We start from the raw sequence: 26,652 nt of genomic DNA, 5'->3' as shown, positions 1-26,652 counted from the left end.
GATTTGGGAATGATGAATTTATGATAGCTTAATACACGGGTAGAAGTATGTAATACATTCTGTTATTTTGGAAGCCTTTACTGTAAAGCCTGGAACATTGAATGGATTAGTTTTCTGGATGCTACAATCTTTCTTTTGAAATAGTTCTAATTACAGGTTATGTACTCATAGAAAGAGACTGGAACTTGGTTATTCTCTATGTGAGAAATATAACCTAGAAATGGATTTTCACGTTATTTCTCCCATATGAGTTTATTTATTCATGTTTTTGATGATTGGGGATAAAGAGGGTTTACAAAGAATATTTCACGTTCACTTACAGAGTACACATACAGAGAGAGAGAGACAGACAGACAGACAGACAGAGACAGAGAGAGACAGAAAAGACTGGCTCCCATTAATCATAAGGATAACAGCCACGAGCTGAGGTAGCACTTAATAGCTTTCTTAATTTGAAGCATTTTCTCAATTTTAGAATGGTAACTAATAACTCTACAGTTTATAATTTAAACCTTATTACCAGAAGGGTGAATATTTTATAGTATCATTCTTTACTTTTGGAGCAATGATTCTCAACCTTTAGCATTCATCAAAATCCCCTTTATGCAGAAATGCAGATTTTGGGGACCTGCTCTTAAGAGTTTCTGATGCACTACATCTGGGGTTGGGCCTGAGAATTGGACTTCTGATGAGTTCTCCGATGATGCTGGTCTGAAATCCACGCTTTGAAAATCCATGTTTTAGAGATATGGGGTCAATGTGTACTGTCTCAGTTTTAGAGATGTGATTCCAAATGATGGAAACACACACACACAACCAGACAGGTGTATATATATTTATATGCATGTGTATGTGTATACTTCACAGCAGAATTGATGCTAGATTCCAAGTGCTCTCTTCTTTTTTTTTTTTAAGATTGGCACCTGAGCAAACAACTGTTGCCAATCTTCTTTTTTTATTTTCCCCTCATTTTTTTCCCCCAACCCCCGCCCCCAGTACATAGTTGTATATTTTAGTTGTGGGTTCTTCTAGTTGTGGCATGTGGGACATCGCCTCAACATGGCCTAATGAACGGTGCCATGTCCGCTCCCAGGATCCGAACCCTGGGCCACCGAAGTGCGCGAACTTAACCACTCAGCCACGGGGCTGGCCCAAGTCCTCTCTTCTTGTCCTTAGGGCTATGTTTACTATTCGTAAAATAGCATATTATAATATTCTCTAAAGCATTAACTGGAATACTAGAGGAAAAAGAAGAAAGCAGTCTAAATGAGTTGAATTATCAGATTAATTGGAGATTACAAAGCACATAATTTTTGGTTTCCTTCCCTGCCTTCAAAGAACTTTTTGCAGTAAGTAGCTCACCCTGTGAAAATTTACTTTGTCTTTTATAGTTGAACATTTTGGAATGCTCCAAGGTTGTTACTTAGAGGTAGATTTTTGCTGTGTAAGGCTGTTGATTTAGAGGTGGAGATGGGTTAAGGAAAAGTTGTTCAGGGGGCCGGCCCCGTGGCTGAGTGGTTAAATTCGTGCATTCTGCTTTGGTGGCCCGGGGTTTCCTTGGTTCGCAGCCTGGGCGCAGACATGGCACCACTCGTCAGGCCACATTGAGGCCGTGTCCCACATGCCACTACTAGAAGGACGCACAACTAAAATATACAACTATGTACTGGGGGATTTAGGGAGAAAAAGAAAAAAATATTGGCAACCGTTGTTAGCTCAGGTGCCAATCTTTAAAAAAAAAAAGTTGTTCAGATATCTGGTAACATTTTATTGTTGTTAATGATTTTTGATAAAAAGCTTTTTGTTATCATAAAAACTAAAATTAAAATTAAATAATAGTTTTGATTAACTGAAGCCGTTATTGTAACTGCGTTATGCTGCAGTGGTAAACTGACTCTCCACATAGAACAGAACCTATTGAGTTGGCACGAATTAACTGTGAGTTTATTGGAGTAATTTTTTTCTATGACTAGCGCCTATCAAATAGTAGGTAATAAATATTTGTTAAAAAAATTAAATGCAGAGCCCTGGTGCCTGCAGCTATATCTTCCCAGGCTTATTAAGGGGAGCTGGGGAAGGAGAGTGAGATTTTGCCTAGTTAATTTCAGCGTCTTTCTTGGTTCATCAGAATGCGTGGTGCTCGTCCACCGATTTGCAGGAGTGCTTCTGCATCACACAAGGGCTGTGCATCCTCTCATACTCTAAGAGCTGAGCCTTTCCAAATTGTATTTAATGGTCTGGATGTTGGGTTGAAATTAGACCAGAATACATTAAGGCCTACCACTGCTGATACTGTAGCATCTCTATTTTTTTAATCTCCTTGAGAATAGCAACAAACAATCAACTTATCTTCATAGAAGTGCTTACTTTTTATTAATGTAGCTTTTTTGAAAGAGCTGTACAATTCTGACACATTAGGTTGGAATATTGCTGGTGATATATCCTGTCTATGGCCTCGTCAGACCGATGCTCCTGGAACTCACAGTGCCTTTTCTTATTGTAGAAAAATTTACCTCTTTCAGCCAAGGGAGTATTAAAATCCGAAGTAGGAAAGAATCTGTTCTGCCCTCTATTTGCTTCACAAAGACGGCCTTTAGAAGTAACACTTTTTTACTGTGAAAACATAGAACCTAGACAGTCAAATTATATTAAAATGCTCCTTTATTCTGATATGCATTTAACACTTTACTAGTTATGAGCAACATATATTCATCCTCAGTAAAGACAAAAGATTGCATTAAAAAAATAAAGCAAATGGACTTTGCAAAATAACGCACACCTCCTCCCTTCTCCATGCACATAGTAATCAGTTTTATAAATTAACAGCTAATGAGACTTTTATTCTTTTGGCTTTATTCAGCATGCATTCGGTGTGCTTCATTTCATTTTTACTAACATCATTTCTTCTGTCTTTCATAACTTACTTTTAATTTTATCCCATTGAAAATTTTATTATCTTAAATCCTTTCTTGCACAAGATAGGGTAAAAATAAATAAAAATTTTAAAAGACTTTCTTTATCCAAATACTATATACTTTCCAAGAAGAGTATTTACTTATACCTAACAAATAGCTTACTGAAATTAAGTTTTCACATATAGACTCTGCTTGAATATCTTTTCCCTAGGAAAGGATGCTATCTAGAGTCCTTATCTCTTAATTGATGGCCTAGAACCCACTTGAACCTCCCTTCGCCATGTCTCTAGAAAGAAAATTGCCAACAAGTTGGCCAAATCTGTCCCTCAGCTATATTTGATTTGCCCTGAACAGTGTTGGGTCACAGGATATTACATAAAAAACTGAATTCATTTCTAACATTTTAGAATTGGAAGTTTCCACAAAAATTCAGACTTTGATTTCTCTAGAAAAACTGGAAGATACAGACCTATTTCCCTGTTTGGCAACAATCCTCCGGAGCTTGGTGGTAGTTGCCCCTTTTAAATGAGACAAGGGCTGTCCCATTCACCTCTGTCCCCACTCCTCCCTGTTTTGCAGACACTGAGGCTGATGATCAATTGCCATTAGCTCTTGCCTTGTTTTTTTCATGCCCAGCACCTGCCTGACCCTCTGGGCACTTGAGATTATGACTGCTTAGATCTTTCTGCTTCACTGGAACTTACTTGCACTGTGGCCAGCACCACTGAGCACTGATGGGGGTTATTATAAACTACTTTGTAACATGCTTTCTGTTCCAAATATGATACTTTCAACTAAAACAGTTTGTATTGCAGGCAATATCTTAGAGGAATGAACCAAATGGTTGGGATTTCAGGTTCCATGGTCTGTAGAGGAGATACTTTGGGGCTAACAATCTCTTCAGATATCATTGCCTCAGCCATGACCTGGGTAATCCACTGTCATTGTCTACAATTTGACTCCTTTGAGTCCCTATCAAGTTGTCTCTATTTCCGATTCACTCTGGCGTCAATCAGTGAGTGCATGCTCAGAGCGTCTGTCCTTTCCACCCACTCCTTACAAAGCTGGGAATTATAACAGTGCCTATGCTGAGGTACTGTTGACAAGACCAAAATTTTATTGGTTAGTCAAAAAAAAAAATCTGCAATATGGTAGGTGGTTTTAAATGGAGCTTTATGGCAGAATGGACCAATTGGGAGAGTTCTGATATGAACTACCATTAGTCTAAGAGATTGAGAACAGAGGAAGATTTAAGGCATTCATGAAAATGCTTGTGTGTGAGTTTTGGAACCTTGCTCAGGGATCATTGTTGATGAGTTGGTAAAATTGAAAGAGATACAATGACGATAGAGACTTTGAGAGAAATTGTTTCTGAAGTATTTAAAGCCCCAGTGCCTCTTTGAAATCTAGCAACTAGTGACTACCAGCAATAATCGTGCTTCGTTTTTACCTCAGGGGTACAATACTGTGACTCAACGACCCCAACATCAGTTCTTTCTCCATATAGTTGAATAACAACTAAAATGTAGTCTCTGTGTTTAGGAAGACTTATGATATGCATTATATAACAAGGATAACTTCTCTTTGTACAGTAAAGGAATCTCATCAGCCTGTATGTTCCCAATGTATTCATCAAAAGAATGGGCAATAAACAAGATGTATGCAGGAGGCGGAATCTTTTTGTTCTCTTCTGTAGCACTCATTGTCATGCAGGAGGGTGCCATGAAATATTATGTCTTCTATTTTCTGGATAATGTTCAGTTTTCTTGACTGCTCCATTTGGGCATCGGAAATTTCTTTTGGTTTCAGAGGGTTTTCAAATTCCACATAACTTCCTCTGAAGTGCCAGGGCATTTTAAGATCCAGAAGCCATGGTACAGAAGAAGAGTATTAACACTCATTCAGGCTACTCTTCTTCCCCTTAACTTGCTGTTTGACCTTGAAGAGTCTATGTGTATATTAAAATCAATATGTACACCTTGCTTCACCAGAGTGAGCTTGTAAAGTCTAATACCATGTGGTGTGGATAAGGTGGTTGCTTCCCACTGTAATATAGGGTGATAAGAATGTTTGGTTAACCTAACTTGAATCGCTAACTTGATTTAGGATAGAACTATAATACACGATGGATTATGAAAGTAAAGAAAGTTATTTCTTGGCAATTGGCTGACATTTAAAAGGTGGAATTGAGTGAAAGCCCATTAAATTGTTTTAATCACTATGAATTCAATTTTGAAGAAAATTTTTGAACAAAAAAGCAGACCTGCCTTCCCTGTGTAAATCAATATAAGTCTCTGGATCTCTCTCATATGCTCTTTCATAGTTTTAGGTCTGATTCAGATTTTTTGGTTTTACCATGACAAATTTCTTCATCTAGAGCAAAGATGTGAAATACTATTATTTTTATAAACACTATTTGGTTGTTTAAAAATGCCCTAATTAGCACTGGGGACATCGTTACTTTCTGCCTACCTAGGAAACCTAATTGGGGAAATACTTTTAGTATTTTATAATCAAGGCACATTCTAAAATGTTCTTTAAAAATAATACAATGTACTACATACCTTAAAGTATGAGTTTACTCCCCTAGAGATGGAAGTAAATTTGCTGATGCTTAAAAATACCAGCATGAGGACTATTTACACTTGACCACCTGGTAATGAATTCTCATTCACTACTTGTTTTCTCTTGCTAAAATTATGCTTCAATCACACTGCAGAATAACTCACAGCTACTGAAAGATCTAGAAGGAAATATTAACAGAAATGCCGCACCTTTTATATGTGAATTATTCTCCAAATTGTGGATTTTATTTTTCAGATAGACAGCTCTAATCCTTCTAGTAAATCTCATTAATAAATATGTTTGAGATTCTACAAAGACTCATAGTTTACCTAATTACCCCAAATTTACCTTTTACCATGAGTCTTGGCCTTATTAATGAATTGGTTTTTTTAAATCTCTGGTGGTGTCAGAGGGTATAGAAAAAATTTATAGCTCAAGTAATATTTCAAGTCTAAGGTCCCATTTAGCATTGAGATTCTGAAAGTCTGTGAATTCTTATGGGACATGGATATATTATTCTAGATGTTCACATCTGAAATTTCCAGGTGGGCATGTATAGAGAGTAGAGATGCTTGAGCAAATCTTAAAAAAGAAAGAATTTTCACTCTCAGTCCTTCACACATATCTCTTTACTGTCAATGGATTGACTGATGGATTATTTCGTAGTGCTGAGTTGGAGACAATTGATGTTTGCATTAGTATTTGGCTTCATTCTAGTTTTATTGGCCTACCAGCTTAGTCCCATACAGGCTAAATATTTTTTATTTTTCTCTGAAATTTGGAGGAGTATCTAAGTTAACTTTTCAAATGAGAGAATTAATATCATGGGTCAACATATTTGCCCCTGGTAGAAAAGACACATAGTAGCAGAAAATGGTTCCTTGGCTTTAAAAATATTATTATATATTCCTAGAAAAGCAGTTCTGATTCTTATAAATTTTAATATATTTTGAATTTATTATGAAATTACGTATTTATATGTGACCTAGATTGATTAGGACTGAGAAATGCTTAGTTCATGAGGGGAGATCTGGCTTTCTAAGTTCTGTTAGGGTAGGTTCCATGTTTTATTAGTTCTTTTCATTCTTCTTATTACTGCTGTGCCTTAGATAAAATGCGCTCTCAGAAAATATCTTTGAATGAGTGAATTATAACTGAAACTATGCTACATTTAAGATTTACTGGTTTGCACAATAATTAACCTCAGGGCAGGGGGAGATATAAGATAATTCCTACTATTATTGAAGGTGTATTTTTTGTGAAAAGGAATTACAGTCATCCCTCAGTATGCACAGGGGATTGGTTCTAGGACCCCATCTCAGATACCAAAATCTGAAGTTGCTCAAGTTCCTTATAAAAACTGGTGTAGTATTTGCATATAACCTATGCACATCCTCTCGTATACTTTAAATCATCTACAGATTACTTACAATACCTAGTACAAGGTAAATACTATGTAAATAGTTGTTATACTGTATTGTTTAGGGAATAGTGACAAGAAAAAGTCTCTATGTGTTCAATACAGACACAACCATAGTAGGTCTTTCCATCCGTGGTTGGTTGAATCTGTGGATGTGCAATCCATGGTTAAGAAGGGTCGACTTGGGGCCGGCCCTGTGGCTGAGTAGTTGAGTTCATGAACTCCACTCCCGAGACCCAGGGTTTTGCCAGCTCGAGTCCTGGGCGTGGATATGACACCACTCATCAAACCATACTGAGGCAGCGACCCACATGCCACAACTAGAAGGACCCACAACTAAAAAAAATATACAGCTATGTACTGGGAGGCTCTGGGGAGAAAAAGGAAAAATAAAACCTTAAAAAAAAAGAAGTGTCGACTGTACTTCTAGTTTTTCTAAAGCCTTGAGATCTTCAATCTGGGAAGATTAATGCATAAGAGTTAGTCAGTGAAATGCTTTAGAACAGAGCAAAGCAGAGGTAAAAAGTGGATGCTCTTGTCAACTTCATTCCCACCTGAGACACTTGTGGGAATTCCAGTGAATGGATGTTAGAGAGGAGTGAATAAAGGGAAACTAGGAAATTACCAGATAAGACATCAGGTATTCCTAGGGTGTGGTTTGGGGAACCACACCTTTCCCAACAATGTCATTCAATAGAACAAAGCTCTGAGGTGTAAAAGTTTTCAGCAATACTTACTGATTTAGATAACTATTCGTTTGCATTATTCTTTATTCCAGCCTTTTTTGACCAGTTTGTTTTCATTGTTTACTGGACAGGTGTCTTAGAACTGCCCACTCTTGCCTGAAAGGCAGTAACTATTTCAGTAGCTATTAGTATATTAAGAAAACTTGGGTAATTCCACGCACTTCACATTAATTTGCTCTTGTTGATTATTTGCTGTAATATGTTAAATAATTGCTCTTGAATGGGTCAAGAAAAGCAGTCATTCACCCGTTTTGATTGCTATACATATCTTTGAAGTCATCCAAATGTGCTTCCATATTATCCACAATTCTTCTAAGTCATTAATAAATATATTGAACACCTGTGCTAGCACTGATCCCTGAGGCACCTCATTATGAACCTCATTGCACAGCTTATGATATTTCATTTAACCTTGATTTTACTACCAAACTTTTTTCAAACCAAGACATTTTCAAATTAATGGTAAAACTTTACCTTTTATTCTGTGGTTGCCATGGCTCCATAATTGAATTTGCACATTTAAAAAAGTTTTGAATGAAATCTCACTAGACATTCATTTTTCTTAAAAGTTCTAACAAGAAAATAGTTATACTTTTTGTCTCCCAGTTGTTTTCATGTTCATTCTACCTGCCTACTTACTCTTCTTTTCATTGTTTGGTTTCATCAACTATTTTCAAAATGTTAGGGTGTAGAAACAATAATGCTATAACTCTATAATCACAGTATTATGGTTTTGGATACAGTTCTGTCTTTTGTGATTACCAACTCCTCACTGCTATTTTATTGCTAACTGGTACCTCCATCAAATTGAAGTCAAGAAAGAAAAAAGGAGATGGAATTCATTTTAGCTGACATGGCTGTTCATCAGTGAAGCCATTACAAGTGAAGAATGAGGTTTACACCTTCTGGTTTAAATCAAGCTTACGGAATATAGTTTTATCTAATGTTGGAGCTAGAAGGGACTCTGAAGATCACATGGTTAAATTTCTCTAATTTTTCAGATAGATGAGCAGAACCCCCAAAAGTGAATTGACCTTGATGAAGGTCACACTGATCAGAGCCAGAGTTCTGCTTTCCATTCTGCTATTCGTTCCACTGCAGCCTGGCTTAGGTTTTTGTCATCATTGTTTCCCACTATGGGTAATTAAATTTTTCCATCTCATTTATTCTGGATTTTGACATGAGTTCCTTTTTAAGCCTTTTTTAGATCGTCATCTATATCTAATTTATATTTCTTTTAATCTCTAACAGTGCCTTGCGTACAGCAAATTCTGAATAAATATGATAAATATGTATTGAATGATGAATAAATCTAGACACATTGTGTATCTAGCAGACTTAAGAATATATATGTACACGTACACACAAATAGATGCACAGACATACGACATGATGGCTGCTTACAGCATTTTTAGTCTTTATTTTATTCATCTCATGGATTTATATCAGTCATGAAAACAAGATCATAAAACATATTATATATGTTGATTTCCAAAACTGACTTCCAAATGGTTAGGCTTGTGGATACTCAGATTTCTTTGAACTGTTGTGCTAAACAATAGTGAGTTTTTCTCTGATATTGACGGTTTGTTTTCTTTTTATAAACTTTAATATCACTTGCTCTAAGAATCTCAAATCCAACCAAATTCTCTCATAGATATTTGAGCTATTTTGGAGAGTAGAGAAAGGCCCTTCTGCAAAAACTCAGGGAAGGGAAGCCAGGGTTGTTATTGCTGTTCATCCCCAGTGTTCCTGCCTCTCAAGGGAGGCATTACCAGAAAAGCTTTTGTGTTTATCTACTTTACTATTATTATTTGTGTGTGTGCATGTGAGGAAGATTAGCCCTGACCCAACATCTGTGCCAGTCTTCCTCTATTTTTTGTATGTGGGATGCCTCCACAGCATGGCTGATGAGTAGAGTAGTTCTGTGCCTGGGATCCAAACCCATGAACCAGGGCTACCAAAGTGGAGCACATGGAACTTTAACCACTTGGCTATGGGCCGGCCCTGTCTTTACCTACTTTAACTATTTATTTTAATTTATTTTCAATAGTAACAATTCAAAAGCTTTGAAATGCTCTTCAGTGCTATTGGAAGGTCACCACTCCAATCAAATGGTCAATATTCTATCATGTGGATAAGTCACTCTTTGGAAGAATTATAAGCACCTTCAAGGTGCATTATGTATTTCAGGTTCATGATTCATCTGCTTTGGGGAAAAGTATTATTTCCTGGCACATGTTCAAACGCTGTAATTTAAGACATATATAGTAAATTATTATACCACTGCAGCAAACGAAATTAATACAACTCCAGGAGTTATACCTAGGGAATAGTTAACTCATCTAGTTGAATCTGGTTCATTATTCCTTAACACACTACGAAAAAATTTTAAGGAGAAAGGCATAACTATTTAATTTTTTTGTCAAATACCTATGAAGCATATGAATACTGAGCAGGAATATAAGTTAAAAAATAATGTAAAGGAGCAAGAAAAAAGGATTAAAGTGCTAGATTTCTAAATAGATGTTTATTTGAATATTTTGACCTAGGAGGTATCTCACGGAATGTTATTACAAAACAACTAAAGAAGCAGCTCTGTCTTAAAAGAGAGTCCTTTTCTGCTTCTAGGATTTGAAGATCCACTTTTGCTTCTCCCTCACCTCCTTAACTTAGTTTCCTATCATAGAATCCTTTAGAAGTATTGGCGTAAATCATTACTGAAAACAGTGATGTCTACAGCAGCCTTCTTGAATCTCTCTCTCTCACTTATTTACCCCCTGGCCATTTTCATGATCACCCGGGTGATCAGAATCGTCTCATTTGCACCCTTGTCAGATTAATTGCTTTCAGGAGGCCTTTGGGTGATGCATAGATAGGTTGTGTTGCCACAATCTTGACCAGAGACGGACTCTATAGGGTATATGGACCAATATGGCTCCCAGAGATATGGCCCAGGCTTTTTGTGAGAGAACTTTGAAGGTTCTGAACTGATACATACAGGATCCTGCAGAACTAGTTATTACAGGCTTCTTAGATACCTAATCTCATTTCTGGGATATCCACACTTAAATTTTCCCACATTCTGATCTCTCCTTGGGATCTCCTTGATCAGAGTTGACTCAAAGCTGCATTATACCCCACAGGACTCAGCTTCAGACCCAAACCAAGGTCTGAGATTTTTGAAAAGCGGGTAATTGAAGTACATACTTCAGGGCTGATTCTTAGCAGAAAAAAGCCAAGAAAAAGCAGAGAAGGTGGTATCCCTCTCCAGGAGAGGTCCCCCACCCCACCACACTCACAAAGCACACACACACACAAATGTACACACACACGTGTGTGCTCACACCACTGAGAACCATCACTGTGATGAGTTACTGATAGTGTGTTACATCTTCAAGTACTTAGGATTAGAAAAAAACTGAGAACCACTGATCCAAATGTTTTACCCAACTTTACGTATGTGCTGATAGTAATGTAGCTCCAACTGCATGCACATTTATAGTATAACAAGACTTGATGGCATCAGGAAAAACAAGAAAATTAAAAAAATCTATGGGACTCCAGAATAGATATATTTTGTATAAACTAGTCTTAATAATTCACTTAAATAAGATTTTTACTTGTATTTTTATACTGCACAGTTCATAAATTCATTTTACTTTATTATGAAGAAGACATCTCTGGTTTTTTTAAAAGTTATAGTCTTTAAACAGAATTGAAATGTAATTCAGAACCTTGTCTAAGTGTAATTTAAAACTATGAATGTAGAGTTCTTAAATTCCAAAATTTTAATTTATTAAATGTATTGGTTATAGATACATAGTTAGTACATTGATACCCACTTATTCTCGCTTTAATTTTCAAAGAAAGTTTGTGAAATAGGGCTTATACAATAATTGGGAGCCATGCAATATTTTGATATACATTTTCTTGATTTTATTCTTCTTGCATGTGATCTCTTTTCTCTAACTTTAAGGAGTAATGAGGCACTAGGATATTCAGCTAAAGATGGGATTTGCATGCCAAGTGAAAATTTTTATATTTTAAATTTGTCTTTATTGCATGCTTCATACATCTGGCAGTTGGACTAAAGTCTACCCATATAAATAAATGCTACATGTGAGTGAGTTCATATATTATTATAGATGAAATGTTTTATTTTTGATTTACATGAAATTTTTATAACTGTGACTAAAGTTAATTATGATTAAATTTTGGATAATATATGAAAAATACATTCATTTTAAATTTCAGTTTTGAGGATTTTTTTCATATTTATTTCATAGTTTATTAATACGGTTCCTAAAATGTACATTTAAAGTTTTGGAATTTAACTCACATATTAACCTTTTTTCTCCGCTAAGAATCAGCCCTGAAGTATGTACTTCAATTACCCTCTTTTCAAAAATCTCAGACCTTGGTTTGAGTCTGAAGCTGAGTCCTGTGTGGTATAATGCAGCTTTGAGTCAACCCTGATCAAGGAGATCCCAAGGAGAGATCAGAATCTGGGAAAATTTAAGTGTGGATATCCCAGAAATGAGATTAGATATCTAAGAAGCCTGTAATAACGGGTCTTGGAGGATCCTGTGTCAGTTCAGAACCTTCAAAGTTCTCTCACAAAAAGCCTGGGCCATATCTCTGGGAATGATTTTGGTCCGTACATACTATAGATTCCAGCTCTGGTCCAACATTTGACTGACTTCAAGATTGTGGCAACACTACCTATCTATGCATCACCCAAAGGCCTCCTGAAAGCAATTAATCTGACAAGGGTGCAAATGAGATGATTCTGATCACCGAGGTGATCAAGAAAATGGCCATGGGGGAAATTAGGGAAGAGAGAGACAGATTCAAGAAGGATGCTCTAGATGTCACTGTTTTCAGAATTTAAGTGGAAGCAGACACTTTAAATAGCATTTTTATTTTTTTGAAGGTATCTTTATGTGAATAAACTTGGATGTACTTAAAAAGATATTTCCTCTTTTCAGTTTAGGGCTGGGATTGGAGACATAGTTGGGCAACTCAGAAAGAGGGGTCTAGGCTATCAAGGAAAGTGTAGGATTGAATGTTTGGAATATAGTTATCATGGTTTGTGATCCACAAACTATTATTAGGTTAACTGTAAGTGTTAATAAAACAAGGTAAAATTTAATACTAGAACGAAGTTAAGAGCCACTTAATAGCAAACTTTTGGCTTACATCAGGAAAATACTTTTTAAAAAAAAATTTGTAGAGAACTTCATTTTTAACCCAAGTTAGCTCTTCTAAAAATGCACTTTGTTGGTCTCTTTAATTCAGCACCTGAGAATATGTTTCTACTAGTGGAAAGTGTCTTGAAATGTATGTCCTACTTTGCTTAGTGATCTTTATATCTGAAGTATAGTATAGGAGAAGAGTGTGCTGTGTGAGCATGCATGTATATATGTGTGTGTTGGTAAGGTGTTTTTTTACAAGTCATAAGTAAGATGCAAATTAAGAAATTGAAAACCTAAAGATGACTCAGTGATAGGATAGGGGAAACTGGGCATGATGCTAGAAAGAAAAAAATGCAGCTTTTCAAAGTTCAAATTTTACCACCAATACAGTAAGATTCAAAAATGCTTTTAGAATACCAACTCTACTTTATTTTCTAATTTATACATTTGCTTCTCCCAAAATAATTTGAAACTCCTTATAAGAAAAGACATATGAAATGAAATGAACAAAATAGGGTTACAAATTGGAAATAAACAATATAAAAAAGGAGAAAACCAGGACACTCAATAGGAAGGTTAACCTGGTTGCCGTGCTATCAAGTGTAACCAAGCTCTGCGTTCCTAAACTGAGATGTAATGAAGATAAGATGTGTTACAGGGCTCGGCGTTTACTGGGGACAGAATGCAACCTATTCCCAGGAGGAATTTTTCCTGGACATAGCCCTGAAATACACTTCTCATGTGTTGTTTTAAAAATTATGTTCCATGCTGTGATGGATGCTTTCCTCAACAATAGTTCCAATTAAATGTGGAAGCATATCCTCAAAGGTCTTATATGGACCTGCAGTACATGTTGAGGGCAGAGTCCAGTGTACACGTAGCGTGTTAGGCAGCACAATAGAAAAACTGTTGAATGTCTGGAAAATATAAAATTGATTTCAGGGTTGGAGATAAAAAGTTCAAGGGAAATGTTCTTCTCTGCTCTAAAAAAATTGAAAAATAGGGTGAAGTAAGTCATCTTGCCTTGATTCTTAAGACTAAGAATTTTTCTTTGAAGTACAAATCAGCTTCTATTATCTTTCTTTACCTACTCTGTTTCCCTCTAACTCAGAAAGAAAATAAGGTAAACTTGACCAAGAAAGTTCCAACAAGATTCACTCTATAGTGATTATAAAAATATATTCTGCATCTACTTAAAATTTAGATTTCAGCCTCCCATTGCGTAAATTTAAGGTAAGGAGCAATTCTACCAGGGGAAAAGGCAGAAAACTGAAAGAGAAAACAAGACAAACAAACCAAACCAGTTAAAACATTTTAATTATACCCCAAGCCAAAGGAAGTTAAGGAAAATAGTACGAAAGGAGAAATTTTTATGGAAGCATAAAATTTTAGATCACGTATGAAATAAGACAATTATAAAATGTGTGTACTATACTGGAAAGGGTGGAAAATGAAGGTGTATTATCATAATTACCAGTTATAAATAAATCACTTGTTCATTATTTCCATTGAAAGAACAAACTGACAACAACATCTATTCAATGTGTGAATGATTCAGTTAATAGTTTCTCATGACTCATTTGTGACACTTTTTTGAGGGAGATAAAAATACTGAAGTGATTGAAATACACTGTGCTGGAGTGACTTGCACATAATTTCTTGCTAACTGGTACACTTATTTCTAAATGACGATTTTTTATTCCCAGAATGAAGTAGCTTAAATGCTAGATGCCTCAGGGTTTGCTTTGGTAGAACCTTACCATTTGGGGATTTCATAATCAGAAACAGGTGAATATTGTGGACACTTTTCATATATTAAAAAATTATATCGGTATTCCTGAGGAGATTGGTGTATTGTCTGGGATACAATGAATCCGGGGAGAAGAGGGAACGTCCTGTAGTGGGTTTCTTTTTATCCTGACATCCGTTATAGTAACAACGTGTAAATATGCTCCAGTGGGTAACTTTCTACTACATAATGGTTTGACAAAAACAATTTTAAGAGATATTTTCATATATTTTTTAGCAATTCTCATTAACAAGCTTCTGGATCTTTTGTAAAATACCACACGTACAGTTGTGTAAAGCCAACTCTTTGATTATTCAAGAGATTTGTGAAAGTCCTAAAATTCAGCCACAAGCAAAGAGCTGCTTTTATGAAATGTGTCAAAGGATCTTTTTAAAAAGGAAAGCCTTGAGCCTTATGTGAATTTTCTCAAGCTCTGGGATATTCAATTTATTGGAAAAAAGACTTACTTTGGAATCTAGGTTTGGTTGTGAGATCTGGCTGGCACTGAGTTAAATATAACCTTATTTAGACTTTTTGGTGAGCTAATAGAGGTATATAATATTGCATAATTGGATAATTCATATTGCCAGATAAATCAATGCAAGCTTTTCCTCGCCTTGTCACTCTTCCTCACTATGAGTGTATATGTGTACACTATATATCACTCAAAGGATGGGTGAGAAAAGAAAAGAAGACATAGACATGGAGAGGAAGGATAAAATAAGCAGAATAACATATTAATCTTCCTGTGTATTTAAGGCCCTGAAATTAACTGTTCCTCGCTTACTCTTCTACCAAACTCACCTATGATGTGTCCTAATGGAATAGAGAAATTTAATATACTTTTATTTCACATAATTCAAAGGAATGATAAATTATTTATACCATCTTAGAATTACATCATGATAAGTTTACTAATAACCTTTATTTAATTTTTAGCCCATTTCTGTCCTTTTTCTTATTTTATTATCCTTTCTATTTTAGTAAATGTTTCCAAGGCAGGATTTTTTTTGGGAAATGAATTCATAGTAAACTTAATATGGTAAATTCAATAGCAATAATAAAATGTAGCCTGTCTGCTAGTGATCAGTAACTTAAAATGTTTAATTATGCAGATGTTTTAATCCACAAATTGTCACAAGTTCATTTTGGAAGTAAATGGGGTACAAACCTGAAAAGGAATGGTGGAGATCATGAAAGCCTTATATTTTAGCTGGTGTTACACCTTACGAACCTGGAATTTCCAACCAGCAGATGGAGATCTAATAGTATTTCTCAAAGCCTTTCTGGAGACTGTCCAGCTGTTTGCCATCGCCATTCCATCCTGCTCCTATTGCGCTCAGGAAAGTAAATGTCAGTATTTCATGCTAATCCTAACAGTCTGAGGGGCCCCTGACATGAAAAGCACATTGATTTTCTTTGTAAACCAACTGGAGTTTCCCAGACTAGATTTTGCTGCCTTTTAATAGGAATTAAGGACAGTCATGAAACTTCAGAAACCTAAAAGCTCTTATAATTTTATAGTCTCTAACAAATTATAGACCCTAAATATGTAACACTTCAAAGATAACATTTGAAGGACTCACATTAAGGATGTTTTAGGTATTTAATATATTTGAAATAATTGCAGTCTAATGAATTCAGTTTTATGGGCTCATTTACTACAATATAGCATGGACCACACTTTAGATAACAAGCTAGAGTGAAAATTTATATGTAATTTATTTTTAAAAAGTAATTATTTGAATATAATATACGTTCCTTATATTGTGGATTCTCATGGCTGCCTTTGCCGTACTGCTCACTCTTTGCAATCCATAAGAGTATTTTAGGAGAAGAACACTAAGACAAAATTCCCTCAGCATTCATTAAAATAGCATTATTCATGATGAACTCTCTTCATGTTAATATCGATATGCTCTGAAATTTTAAAAATATATTCATTTCCCAACAGGGAAGATCAGAAAACTATGCTTTGAACTAGTTACTGAATTTACTTTTTACTGGTTTGGCTCAGCTCAATGCAAGGTATATTCTTGAGGATTTCATAAGAAATTGACTTAAGCACCAAACAAACAATGGAATCCTTTGAGAATAATTATATTCTTACACAGGAAGGTGTTTGTTAAGGGGAAAAAAGCATACTTAAAGAAGTGAAGAGTTCATGATACTGAACAAGGCTGGCCCCACGGCCGAGTGGTTAAGTTAGTGCGCTCCACTTCGGCAGCCCAGGATTCACCAGTTTGCATCCTGGGTGCAGACCTACACACCATTCATCAGGTGTTCATCCAGTGCTGTGGCAGCATCCCCCATAGAAGAACTAGAATGACTTACAACTAGGCTAGACAACTGTGGACGGGGGCTTTGGGCAGGGAAAAAAGAGGGAGATTGTCAACAGATGTTAGCTCAGGGCCAGTCTTCAAAAATAACAATAATAATAATGATACTGAGCAGCTCACTAGTGCAACTGTGCTTATTGTTGTTTCTGATGAACTGACCACCTTATTAGTGTTTTTTCACTTTCTTTAAGAAATCTTTAAGAATTCTTTAAGAATCATGTGATAATAGTAGCATAAAACACAAAAGACTCTCTATGTATAACCTAATTTCCATTCACTTTCATATCAGTCATGTCATATTCAGTAAGTGGTGAAAATTTAAGTTGTTCAGGTGAATACACCTCTTCCACATTTTTTCACATATTCCTGAGGTCAGAGCTGCAATACAGGCTTTTTGACACACACACATTGGATTTGCATGGGACATGTTAAAAACAAAACAAAATAAAAACTTCTGGCAATCCATTACATTTATTTATTTATTACTTATTATTTATTTTAAAAAACTGCATATGTCCTGTGTTTATTATGGAGTGGGTAAATTGATTATTTTTGATTTGAGCATTCAATTTAGAAGACTGTGGGAGGGGAAAATTTTAAAAAATCATATTTTACATTTATATATGGAAAGAAACAGAGTAGCTAGCTATTTGAGGAAAACACCAGACTCAGAAACTATTAAGAGTCCTATATTTCCCAAAGCTAATACCCATAGACATCTAAAATAGCTCCAATCTCTAATTAAGACTGGGGAGAGGAGCCTGTGGGACAGGTGTGACTGGCAAGCTTTAGAATCCACTGTCTCTAATGGCATTTATTCTGAGACCCTTTCTGACTTTCTTCCAGCAAAATATCATTCTGACCCCTTCAATCCCACAGCCTCATGCGCATGCTTCATTTTTAGCAACATCACATTGAATAACAATTATTTATTCACTTTTAAGTATTCGATCAGTTTATTGCCTCAGTCCTTGACATATTGTAGTAAAAGCTGAAGAAATGAATAAATACTTACTTGGTTGAATTGAATTAAAAACACCAAAGTATTGTGGATATATTATAAAAGACAATGGCTATGCAAAAGAAAAGGCACACAGAATAAATACCTGTGAATGAAAATTTGTAACTAGCAAGTGAACACAGAGATAGCTGCAATTCACTAATAAAATGACGAGCAAAGTTTGATGCAAAGAGAACATTTTCAACCTTATTTGACTGTATTTTTTAAAAATGACATCTTTATTGACAATTGTCTGTACTTCTAAGGCAGAAATAATTCTGCACACTTTGTTAAATTTTGATAAGTTCATAAAATATTTTGCTGTAGTGAAAAATAACATTGAGTAAATGGGAGTTCTAGTGGTGGGTCTATTTTCTATTACTAAAGTAATTTGATCGTTGCCTTTAATCATATTCTATTTTAGTTTCTTTATTTGTAAAGTGCTGCAATCAAAAGGTTGTCGGGTTTTTTTTTTCTGAGGAAGATTCGCCCTGAGCTAACATCTGCCACCAATCTTCCTTTTTTTGCTTGAGGAAGATTCACCCTGAACTAACATCTGTGCCAGTCTTCTTCTATTTTGTATGCCACAGCATGGTTGCTGACAAGTGGTGTAGGTCTGCACCTAGGAACCGAACCTGAGCTACCAAAGTGGAATGCTGAACTTAACCACTAAGCCACAGGGCTGCCCCCATAAAGGATTTTTGTTGTTACTCTTTGAAATAAAAATTCTGATTAATATTCACCAATATTAACATAAAGACTGAAAAAGTTTAAAAAAGAAAAAGTCAATAAATCTATAGGCCATTTTTTCACCTGATGTCAAAGAGTAATTTGGCTGAGGATGTTACAATTATTAACTTCTAAAAAATTGATTTAATTTACATAATTCTTTTAAATTGATAGGGTTCTCTGAATCAATCCTCAAAATGTTTTATTAACATTTTACTGAAACCAACATAACATTTTCCACAAAGGATTGATGTGATTTAACCCCCACCCCAAAGAAAGATAAAAAACAATGAATAAGTAAGAATATAAAGAGAAATTGAGTTGAGAAAAAGGTGGGGAATATTTATGCTCATATAGAAAGGCCAAAAGATTTGCTGTGGCCAAACTGAAATTTGGCTCTGAACTTTTAGGCAATCAGGACAAAAACTGAGCTTGATATTCCTCTGCCAGACAAGCATGGATCTAACAAATGCTATTGGAATAATAGATGTCCATAAATGAAAATATAATTTTCTTTCTTCACTTCTGTCTCTTTATTTTTCCCATCTGAATACTGCTAGTCTTACATTCTATCTCAGTTCTCAGTTTTGCCCAGGGTTATCTGAAACAACTTCTACTAACTTTGATTTCATCTTCTGATTGCTGTGTGCACTTGCAGTTATTCACTTTAGCTTGGAATTTTTTCTGCTTAATATAGATGTCTGTAAAAGATAGATGCCTTTTATAGTTGCCTGTCTTTTATAGAGGTCTTTTCTCTTTGCTAAGACTGTAAATTGTTTGAAAGCAGGGACTATATTATGTACTCTTGTTATCTCTCAAAGTTTCTTACTTTCCTCCAGATGTGTATTAAGTACATAATAAACACATCCATTATGTTGATAAAATGCTTTCAGTTATTTTAGCCTTATGTGAATAGACTAAGTCGAAGAGTTTGGCTTACGAAGTGGACTTTAAATGGGCAGTTTAGTAGGGGGCAGTTTTGTCAATATATCCATCATCTGGATTTGAGTTCTTGCTCCACAATTTAGTAGCTGTATGGACGTGTTTATTATGTACCTAATACCCATCTAGTGGAAAGTAAGAAACTTTGAGAGAGAAAAAGAGTATATAATATAGTCCCTGTTTGCAGGGAAATTATGGCCTTAGCAAAGAGCAAAGACATCTATATTAAGCAGAAAAACTTCCAAGCAAAAGGGAGTAACTGCAAGTGCACACAGCAATCAGGGTTATTATTAATCCTATTAACCATATCAATGAGGATTAAATGAATTAATACATGTAAAATGTTTTAAAAAGTAAGCATTTACTAAGTGTTGGTTATTATCACTTTGTCTTAAAGTGATTAGTATTGTCATTCTTTCAGGAAATAATTAAATAGAGATTCCTTTTGGTGGCAATTATAGAGCATGACCAATTGTCTGAGGTCCCTCCTCAGAAAGCAAAAGTATGTGACAGTAAAACCCTCATCATTATAGAGAATAATAATTATATTCTCAGTTGCAGGAAGGCATGCACTTATCTGAAAACCATATCAGGTTATTAAGTCAAAAAGAAGGGACCCCAAACTACATTTCTGTTTTTTATATTACATAGAGTGTTTAACTCTGAGAAGACTCTTCTCCAATCCCTTTCCGGCAGTACCAAGGTGTCATACCGAGCTCACACACTTTTATCCTATAACTGGAATCAAAGGCAAAGAAAAAGGCAATATGGGCTACTACCCCAGCCTTAGGTTATTATTCCACAAAATGAAGTAGGACAAGGGTTCATTTTGAAATAGCCATGTGTAAAATCCAATGTTCGTTCACAAACTCCGGTTTGAAGTTTGTTAAAGAGGAAGCTGGCAAGGAGTTTTGAAAAATGTCCATTCACTGAACTTAAGATTGCATCAAATCCAAAGGGGAAAAATGTTGAATTCACAAAGATCTCAAGTTTTTCTCCAGATAGCCTAAAGTTCAGAGGTGTTCGGTGGCTTTCCCCGGACCTTTCTGTTATAAGCATAGTTGCACTAGAGCTGGATGGGCCTCTAGGCTCTTATCTCAAGGCAGTAATTTCCTTATTTTACAAATGAATATAAAATAAGACCATTGATAATGAATGTTACAATTGTCTAGTTCAAGAACTGCTAGAGAGGACTTTACAAACTGTATTTCCAGCTCCCCCTGTGGTGGACAGGCTGCTCGGATAATTGCCTCATAGTAGAGCGGAAGGACAGGGGCGATCCATTCTTTCACCACATTTTCATTAGACTGTTTAGGCATTATATTTATGGATCTGTAATTTAAAGCAAATATATCATCGACGTAAAACAGTAAGAACAGATGGAGTGTGTTTAAAGTATAATTCGTTTCTCAACATCAGAATTTGACTTGGTCAATGTGAATTAACGTAATTACTCATAATATTGAAGCAGCAATTCAGAGTTTATAGTTTGGGGCTGTTTCAAAGTGCATCTTGAAATGAGCATTTGGTGTTTAGTTTGCATCTTTTATTCCGACTTTTCAATTTCTCTCTGGGAAATAATAGTGATAGCTCTTGAACTAATTTTTATTCTAAATATTCTCTCTTTTGTTGGAATTAATTTTTTTCTATTTAATATGTATCATTATCAAAACTATCTGCATGTTTTTATGTCCCTAATGTCCATATTGGCCTTTACTGATGACATTTGATGGCATAAATGTTATTTTAAATTTTAATTCTTAGTCTTAGTTTTAAAAATTACTCACAGATTATCTAATGATAATAAATCACATTTCCTTCACTTACCTCGTGGTCTGTGTTACTTTTTGTCCTCTTCATTGTCTTTCACCACATCTTCAACCCAGTAACAGGAGCATCTTTGTTGTCCAAAGTCACAATCACTCTAGATATTTCAGATAAAATTTCTGTATGGTGGTAGTGGTGTCAGAATGAACAGATGTTATGATATTAGATCCAGGATGCCAGAGCTTCTTTCTTTGCTGGATTTAATAATTATTTTAAATTCATAGCATAGTTTTATCACAGTTATGGTAGTGGTAGTTTTTAGTAGAAATGTGACTTACAGAGTATTTTACTGGCTCATGAATCCCACGTGTATTATAAAAGAAAAGTGTGTTTTAGATAGTTGCTACATATTCAGATAGTGTAACGAGGTAAAATGCTACTGTAATTTCCCAATTACATTACCTTGAGCTTGTGCAAGTTCAGAGAGAAACAGAAGAGACTGTTAGCCCAAGGGTTTGATAAAAAGTTCCTGGAGACACTAGTGGATTCAAGAGACTATTTAAGAATCATTTGTTAATAGCTGACACTGAGAAAGATTTATTTGAAGACGTGACTTTAAAAAGAAACTTAAAAAATTTTATTTGGCTACCTGCACATAATGATGGAAACATTTGCATTCCTTAACAAGGAAAATTCTTTTTATTTTTTGTTTAAGCTATATATTACGTTCTGAGTAATAGGACAAGCAGTCTCCATTGTTATAAAGGTTATCTTCTTGCCTCCTTTATGTAGTGTGCTCCCAGATCCCTATCATTTGTGTAAGTAATGCTGCTCCTATAAAAAATATTCCCACATAAAATCATTCACGGAAAATATTCTGCAACCCAAGCCATGTCATTGCCAGTTAGCATTTTGTAACTGTAGATTATCAGCGTTTTTCTTCACGTTGTCCTTTGCACTTGGTTATTCAATTACTGTTCATCTATACGGTTTTTGCTTCAGTTGACAACCTTCCCTCAACTTTTGGCCAGTTAAAAATTATACTGTGGATATCTACTTACCATATTCTTATTACAATTTTATAATATAGTTAGGAAAGTTGGAAATTAAAATACAACATGGATATTTGGGAGTATTTATCTTTTGAAAGCTTTTTCTTTCAAATTTAACTCTTTTTAGGAAACAATGTATAAAACTTCAAGAAAATAGTGGATATTTCTGTGCATTAAGTTGCTAACAGGCTGTTGAAGGAAATTCTGCATTTTTCAACTCCAAACACAACATTTCAGTTGTTTAAATAGGTGAGCAATAGACAGGAAGGGAGACATGGGGAGAGGGTGGTTAGGAAGAGGAAATGGGAGATTATTGAAAGCTGGAAAAGATAGGTTGAAAGTAAGGATTTTAGACACAAATATTTAAATTGCAAATATATGATAAAGATTGCAGACACTGTCTGCCCTAGCAGGTTTTCACTCCCTTCTCCCTCTCCCCCCGTACACCCTGGGACTGGCAGAATAAAAATGAAGCAAATAGCCCAGCATCTTCTTTTGTTCTTGTTAAAGATCCTTTGGGTTTAATTTCAAATATGAGAAATCTCAAAATTCTTAGTTTATTTGGCTTTTACTGTGGGAAGTCCTCGGATGCACAGGGCTACGGTTCCAAGGTGACTGCTCTATTTATAGTCATTCACTTCAGATGAACTTAAATGTTTAAGAAAGAAAGTGGTTTGCTTCAGGAAATCAAGAACATACATTTGTGAGGCTTCCTGAAGCCTCAAAATTTCCAAAAATCATTTCTCAATTAGAAAATGTCTGGAAACAGGTATAAAATGGTTTTATACCCAAATTAAAAGATGTTTGAGTCTTTTCAAGGACAACTAATGAGAAAAAAAATTGCAAATTGCCATTTTGGTTTATATAATAAATAAAATGTGGCATCTGATTTCAGACGCACAAATAATAGATTTATAATTAACTCTCTATAAATTTGCCAACTGTGCAAAGCAAAATCTCCGTGTAGAGGATTAAGAATACTTTGACAATAATACACTGCAAAGAAATTAGAAATTGGAAAAATAAAGATTAAAATTAGAAGAAAATGACAAAATTTTTGAATAGCAAATAATTTATGCAAAATATGTTACAAAATCTGGGATGCTAACTGGTTGCTACAAGTACTGTGACATTTAGTTTCGTTTAAATCAGTAAGAGTTTGCTTCTTCCAAAATTTTGGTTTTTTTCTTTCTGACTATATATTTTCAACAAAAATTTGCTCTACGTTTTTGAAGTTCGTTCTTCTTGAAGCTGCTTTAAATTTGCCATGATAAACCTGCATAAAACCAGACTTTTGTAGATATAATTTCTTTTGAAGAAATAAAAAATGCGAAGTTTGACATTGATTTTTACAAATTCTTTTCTTCATTGCTTTCGATTGTGTTCGACCCCTCTTAGATTGACATACTCAACCTATTTTTGATGTCATGAATATGAAATGACAACATAAACAAGCGCTTCTCCTAGTGCAACAGCAATTGAAACTTGTAGTTTTATATTAAAAATACACATAGAAGAATGTGTGAATACCATAGATAAAATAACAATATTGTCAAACAATAACCTGTGTCAAGCACAACAGAAACAAGTTGATTATTTCAGCCTCTGAAAAGTCAGATTTTCATAATTTGATTTGAATTAATTTTATAATACAATTTCAGAATAATATATGATCTGGGTGGTTTCAAATTACTCTGGGTTATTTTTCAGATAATTTGGAGGTGAATCTTGGTATGGATGGCAATATAAACAATTTAGAACATATTAAGGATGTTTACAGTCTGCTTGAGTGATACAGTTCACCATGGCTCACATGTGTATTGAATGAGCTGTAGCTGTTTAGAGTTCTCCCTAGGAGAGAATCGATGTAACATACAAAGCAAAAAAATTCATATATTTCCTTTGAGATGTTCCCAAAATATAGCCTCACAGTTCTAAATGAGAAGTTGTCTTAAAAACCAGGCATATTTTGCAGTGACTGATGGTTATTTTTAAGTAAACCACTTTGGGTTAATTAGGAGAAAAATTGCTACTGTACAATATTATGCTCTATGCTCCCATCCTGGCCTGAAAATAATGAGATGTAACAAGTTTTCCTTTGTTACTGGCAGCTGCACCTTTTAAGTGTATCAAAGTCTGTTGCTGTGGTTACGGCCTTTGTTTCCAGTGATGTTTTGTCCATGCTTCCCCCCACCCCTTAACAATGGGTTACTCAAAAGAATGAAATAATGAGTCATTCATTCAGAAATATGTTGTTAAAATATCCCTCTTTATCATTACATTTCACTGCTTAGAAACTAGGCTGTAATTCAAGGCAACAGTTAAGTCTGAGAAGTGTTAAAAAAATCTTTGATTTCTTTTCATTTATAAGAAAAACCTGTCTACGTAATTGAAGAACTTCTTACAAGTCTCAACAATTAAACCCTTTTTGGTTAATGTATTATTTCTGGAACAAGTAGATAAAATTCTACGCAGTAAGCATGATAAAAATCGTGCATGTTTCGCACAGCACAGAATTTTAGAATCAAGGTTTCTGGGCACAAAAGCAGTAACAAAACAGTCCCTACAAAACTGAGTAACTCTGAATAACACAAGAAATAATTTTTGTTAATTTAAAATTTTAGAAACTGAAAGGTGTAGTTTGTAAAGTAAAATGTAATTAAATTATGGTACTGTACATACCAGTTGTTTCTATAATTGAAACTTCACAATATGAAAAATACATTAGCTCTGTACAGTTTTTACAGGTAGGTAGGATGAGTTTTGAAAAAAAACGATTCTTTTTCTTTTTGCAGGGTCATACTCTGTTTAAGTCAAAAAAATACTGCACAACTTAGCTAATTACAAAGTGTAGACTTGAAACAGTTCATGTCTTCTTTATTTCATGAGCCAATCTTGGATTTTGTTTATTTTAACAGGGGATTTGTTTTGTTTTGCTTTTAGAGTCCACAATGAACAAATCTTCCTCATTTTGTCCTTGAGGTTACAAAGTTTGGTGGCAACCTTGGCTACCAATTAGCCCAGTTAAGCCAGCTGCTGTTTATGGTCACTGATTCGGCCAGCTGTTGTGATTGTGCTCAGGTCCAGCTCAGTCTCTAGGTGTGTTTCCATCGTATCTTCCTGTGCATTCGTTTCAAAGGACTTATGAGAGAGCAGTTCATGATGCACCCCACAGTAACTTATTGTGGGCTGGTCGTATGCCAGAAAGGTTGACACATTCATTGATAAAGGTATCTGGGAAAAAATGACATGAGAAAAGTCAGTTATAAAAAGACAGACAATTTGGGGAGTAAGATTTGGAGACTGTGAATTGCTGACCTGACTAACCTCTATGGTTACATTTGTAGCTCAAGTGTCGCCACGTTATCCCACTAATGTCCTTCATTCCCAGTAGTAAGCACAATGCAAACATTTTAAAGCCCAGGATGAAACTGCTCAATTCTTATCTAGAACCTTCAGATAAATAGTAGCCCAAGTAGTTCTGAAAGTGCTAAAGGCTTTATTCGAAGAGTCAGAAAAATGCTTTCCTCACTGGGATAGAATTGTGGTTTTAGAAGGAAGAAAGCTATTATTCGGTTATGTATGGTATTGGAATACAATACAACAGTGGTTCTCAAACTTTATCATGCATAAAAATCACCTCCCCCTTCTTCAACTCCACTCCCAGCCCCATCACACTCTGAGAACCACTGCAGAAGAGAGTTATCTAGGCAAGTCCTTCTGGCTCCTCTTATCCCATCACTTCTTAATATTTATTTCACTATGAGGATTCTTCGAAACATTAATGTCTGTAATTTGGTCCATATATCTAAAATTTAGGGTTTAGACCATGCCCAGAAGAATCGATGGCTCCTATGAAGGTCTGAAAAGCATCAAAGGATGATACTGGTTTGAAGGAACCAGTGATATATACGATGAAGGAATTCTCTTGCTAATTGCAGCTTAATGAAAGAAAGCAATTTCTAAATATATGAGAAAAAGAGCAAGAGTGACCATTGTGAGCAGAAGGGAAACATGCATCTTACAAAGGATAGTCTGAAATGTAATCAGATGTCAAAGTCTAAAGATTATTTCCATTTTTTTTCAATAAGATAAAAACTTGTCCTAAAAAGTAGGCTCTGTTTAACATACTAACCACTAATTCATCATGCTGAATTGCCTTGCATAAAACTTCTACCATTCTTGTTTGG

At 35.1% G+C, this 26,652-nt stretch overlaps 2 protein-coding genes across 19 annotated transcripts in view; one reads left to right on the top strand and one right to left on the bottom strand.

The window, feature by feature from the left end:
* The window catches only part of CTNNA3 (catenin alpha 3), a 1,499,312-nt gene that overhangs the window by 448,787 nt on the left and 1,023,873 nt on the right, over positions 1-26,652 (top strand). The window lies entirely within an intron of this gene.
* Positions 1,996-26,652, bottom strand: part of LRRTM3 (leucine rich repeat transmembrane neuronal 3) — a 192,610-nt gene continuing 167,953 nt past the window's right edge. The window contains exon 3 of the mRNA XM_014831803.3: positions 1,996-25,696. Coding sequence (XP_014687289.1) covers positions 25,487-25,696 — 210 coding nt within the window. The 3' untranslated portion in view covers positions 1,996-25,486. The remainder of the gene's footprint in view (positions 25,697-26,652) is intronic.

The sequence above is a fragment of the Equus asinus genome, chromosome 2 (genome assembly GCF_041296235.1).
Source record: "Equus asinus isolate D_3611 breed Donkey chromosome 2, EquAss-T2T_v2, whole genome shotgun sequence".
NCBI classification, from domain to species: Eukaryota; Metazoa; Chordata; class Mammalia; order Perissodactyla; family Equidae; genus Equus; species Equus asinus.
Note: the sequence above shows the minus strand (reverse complement) of the source record. Positions and strands in the feature narration are given on the sequence as shown.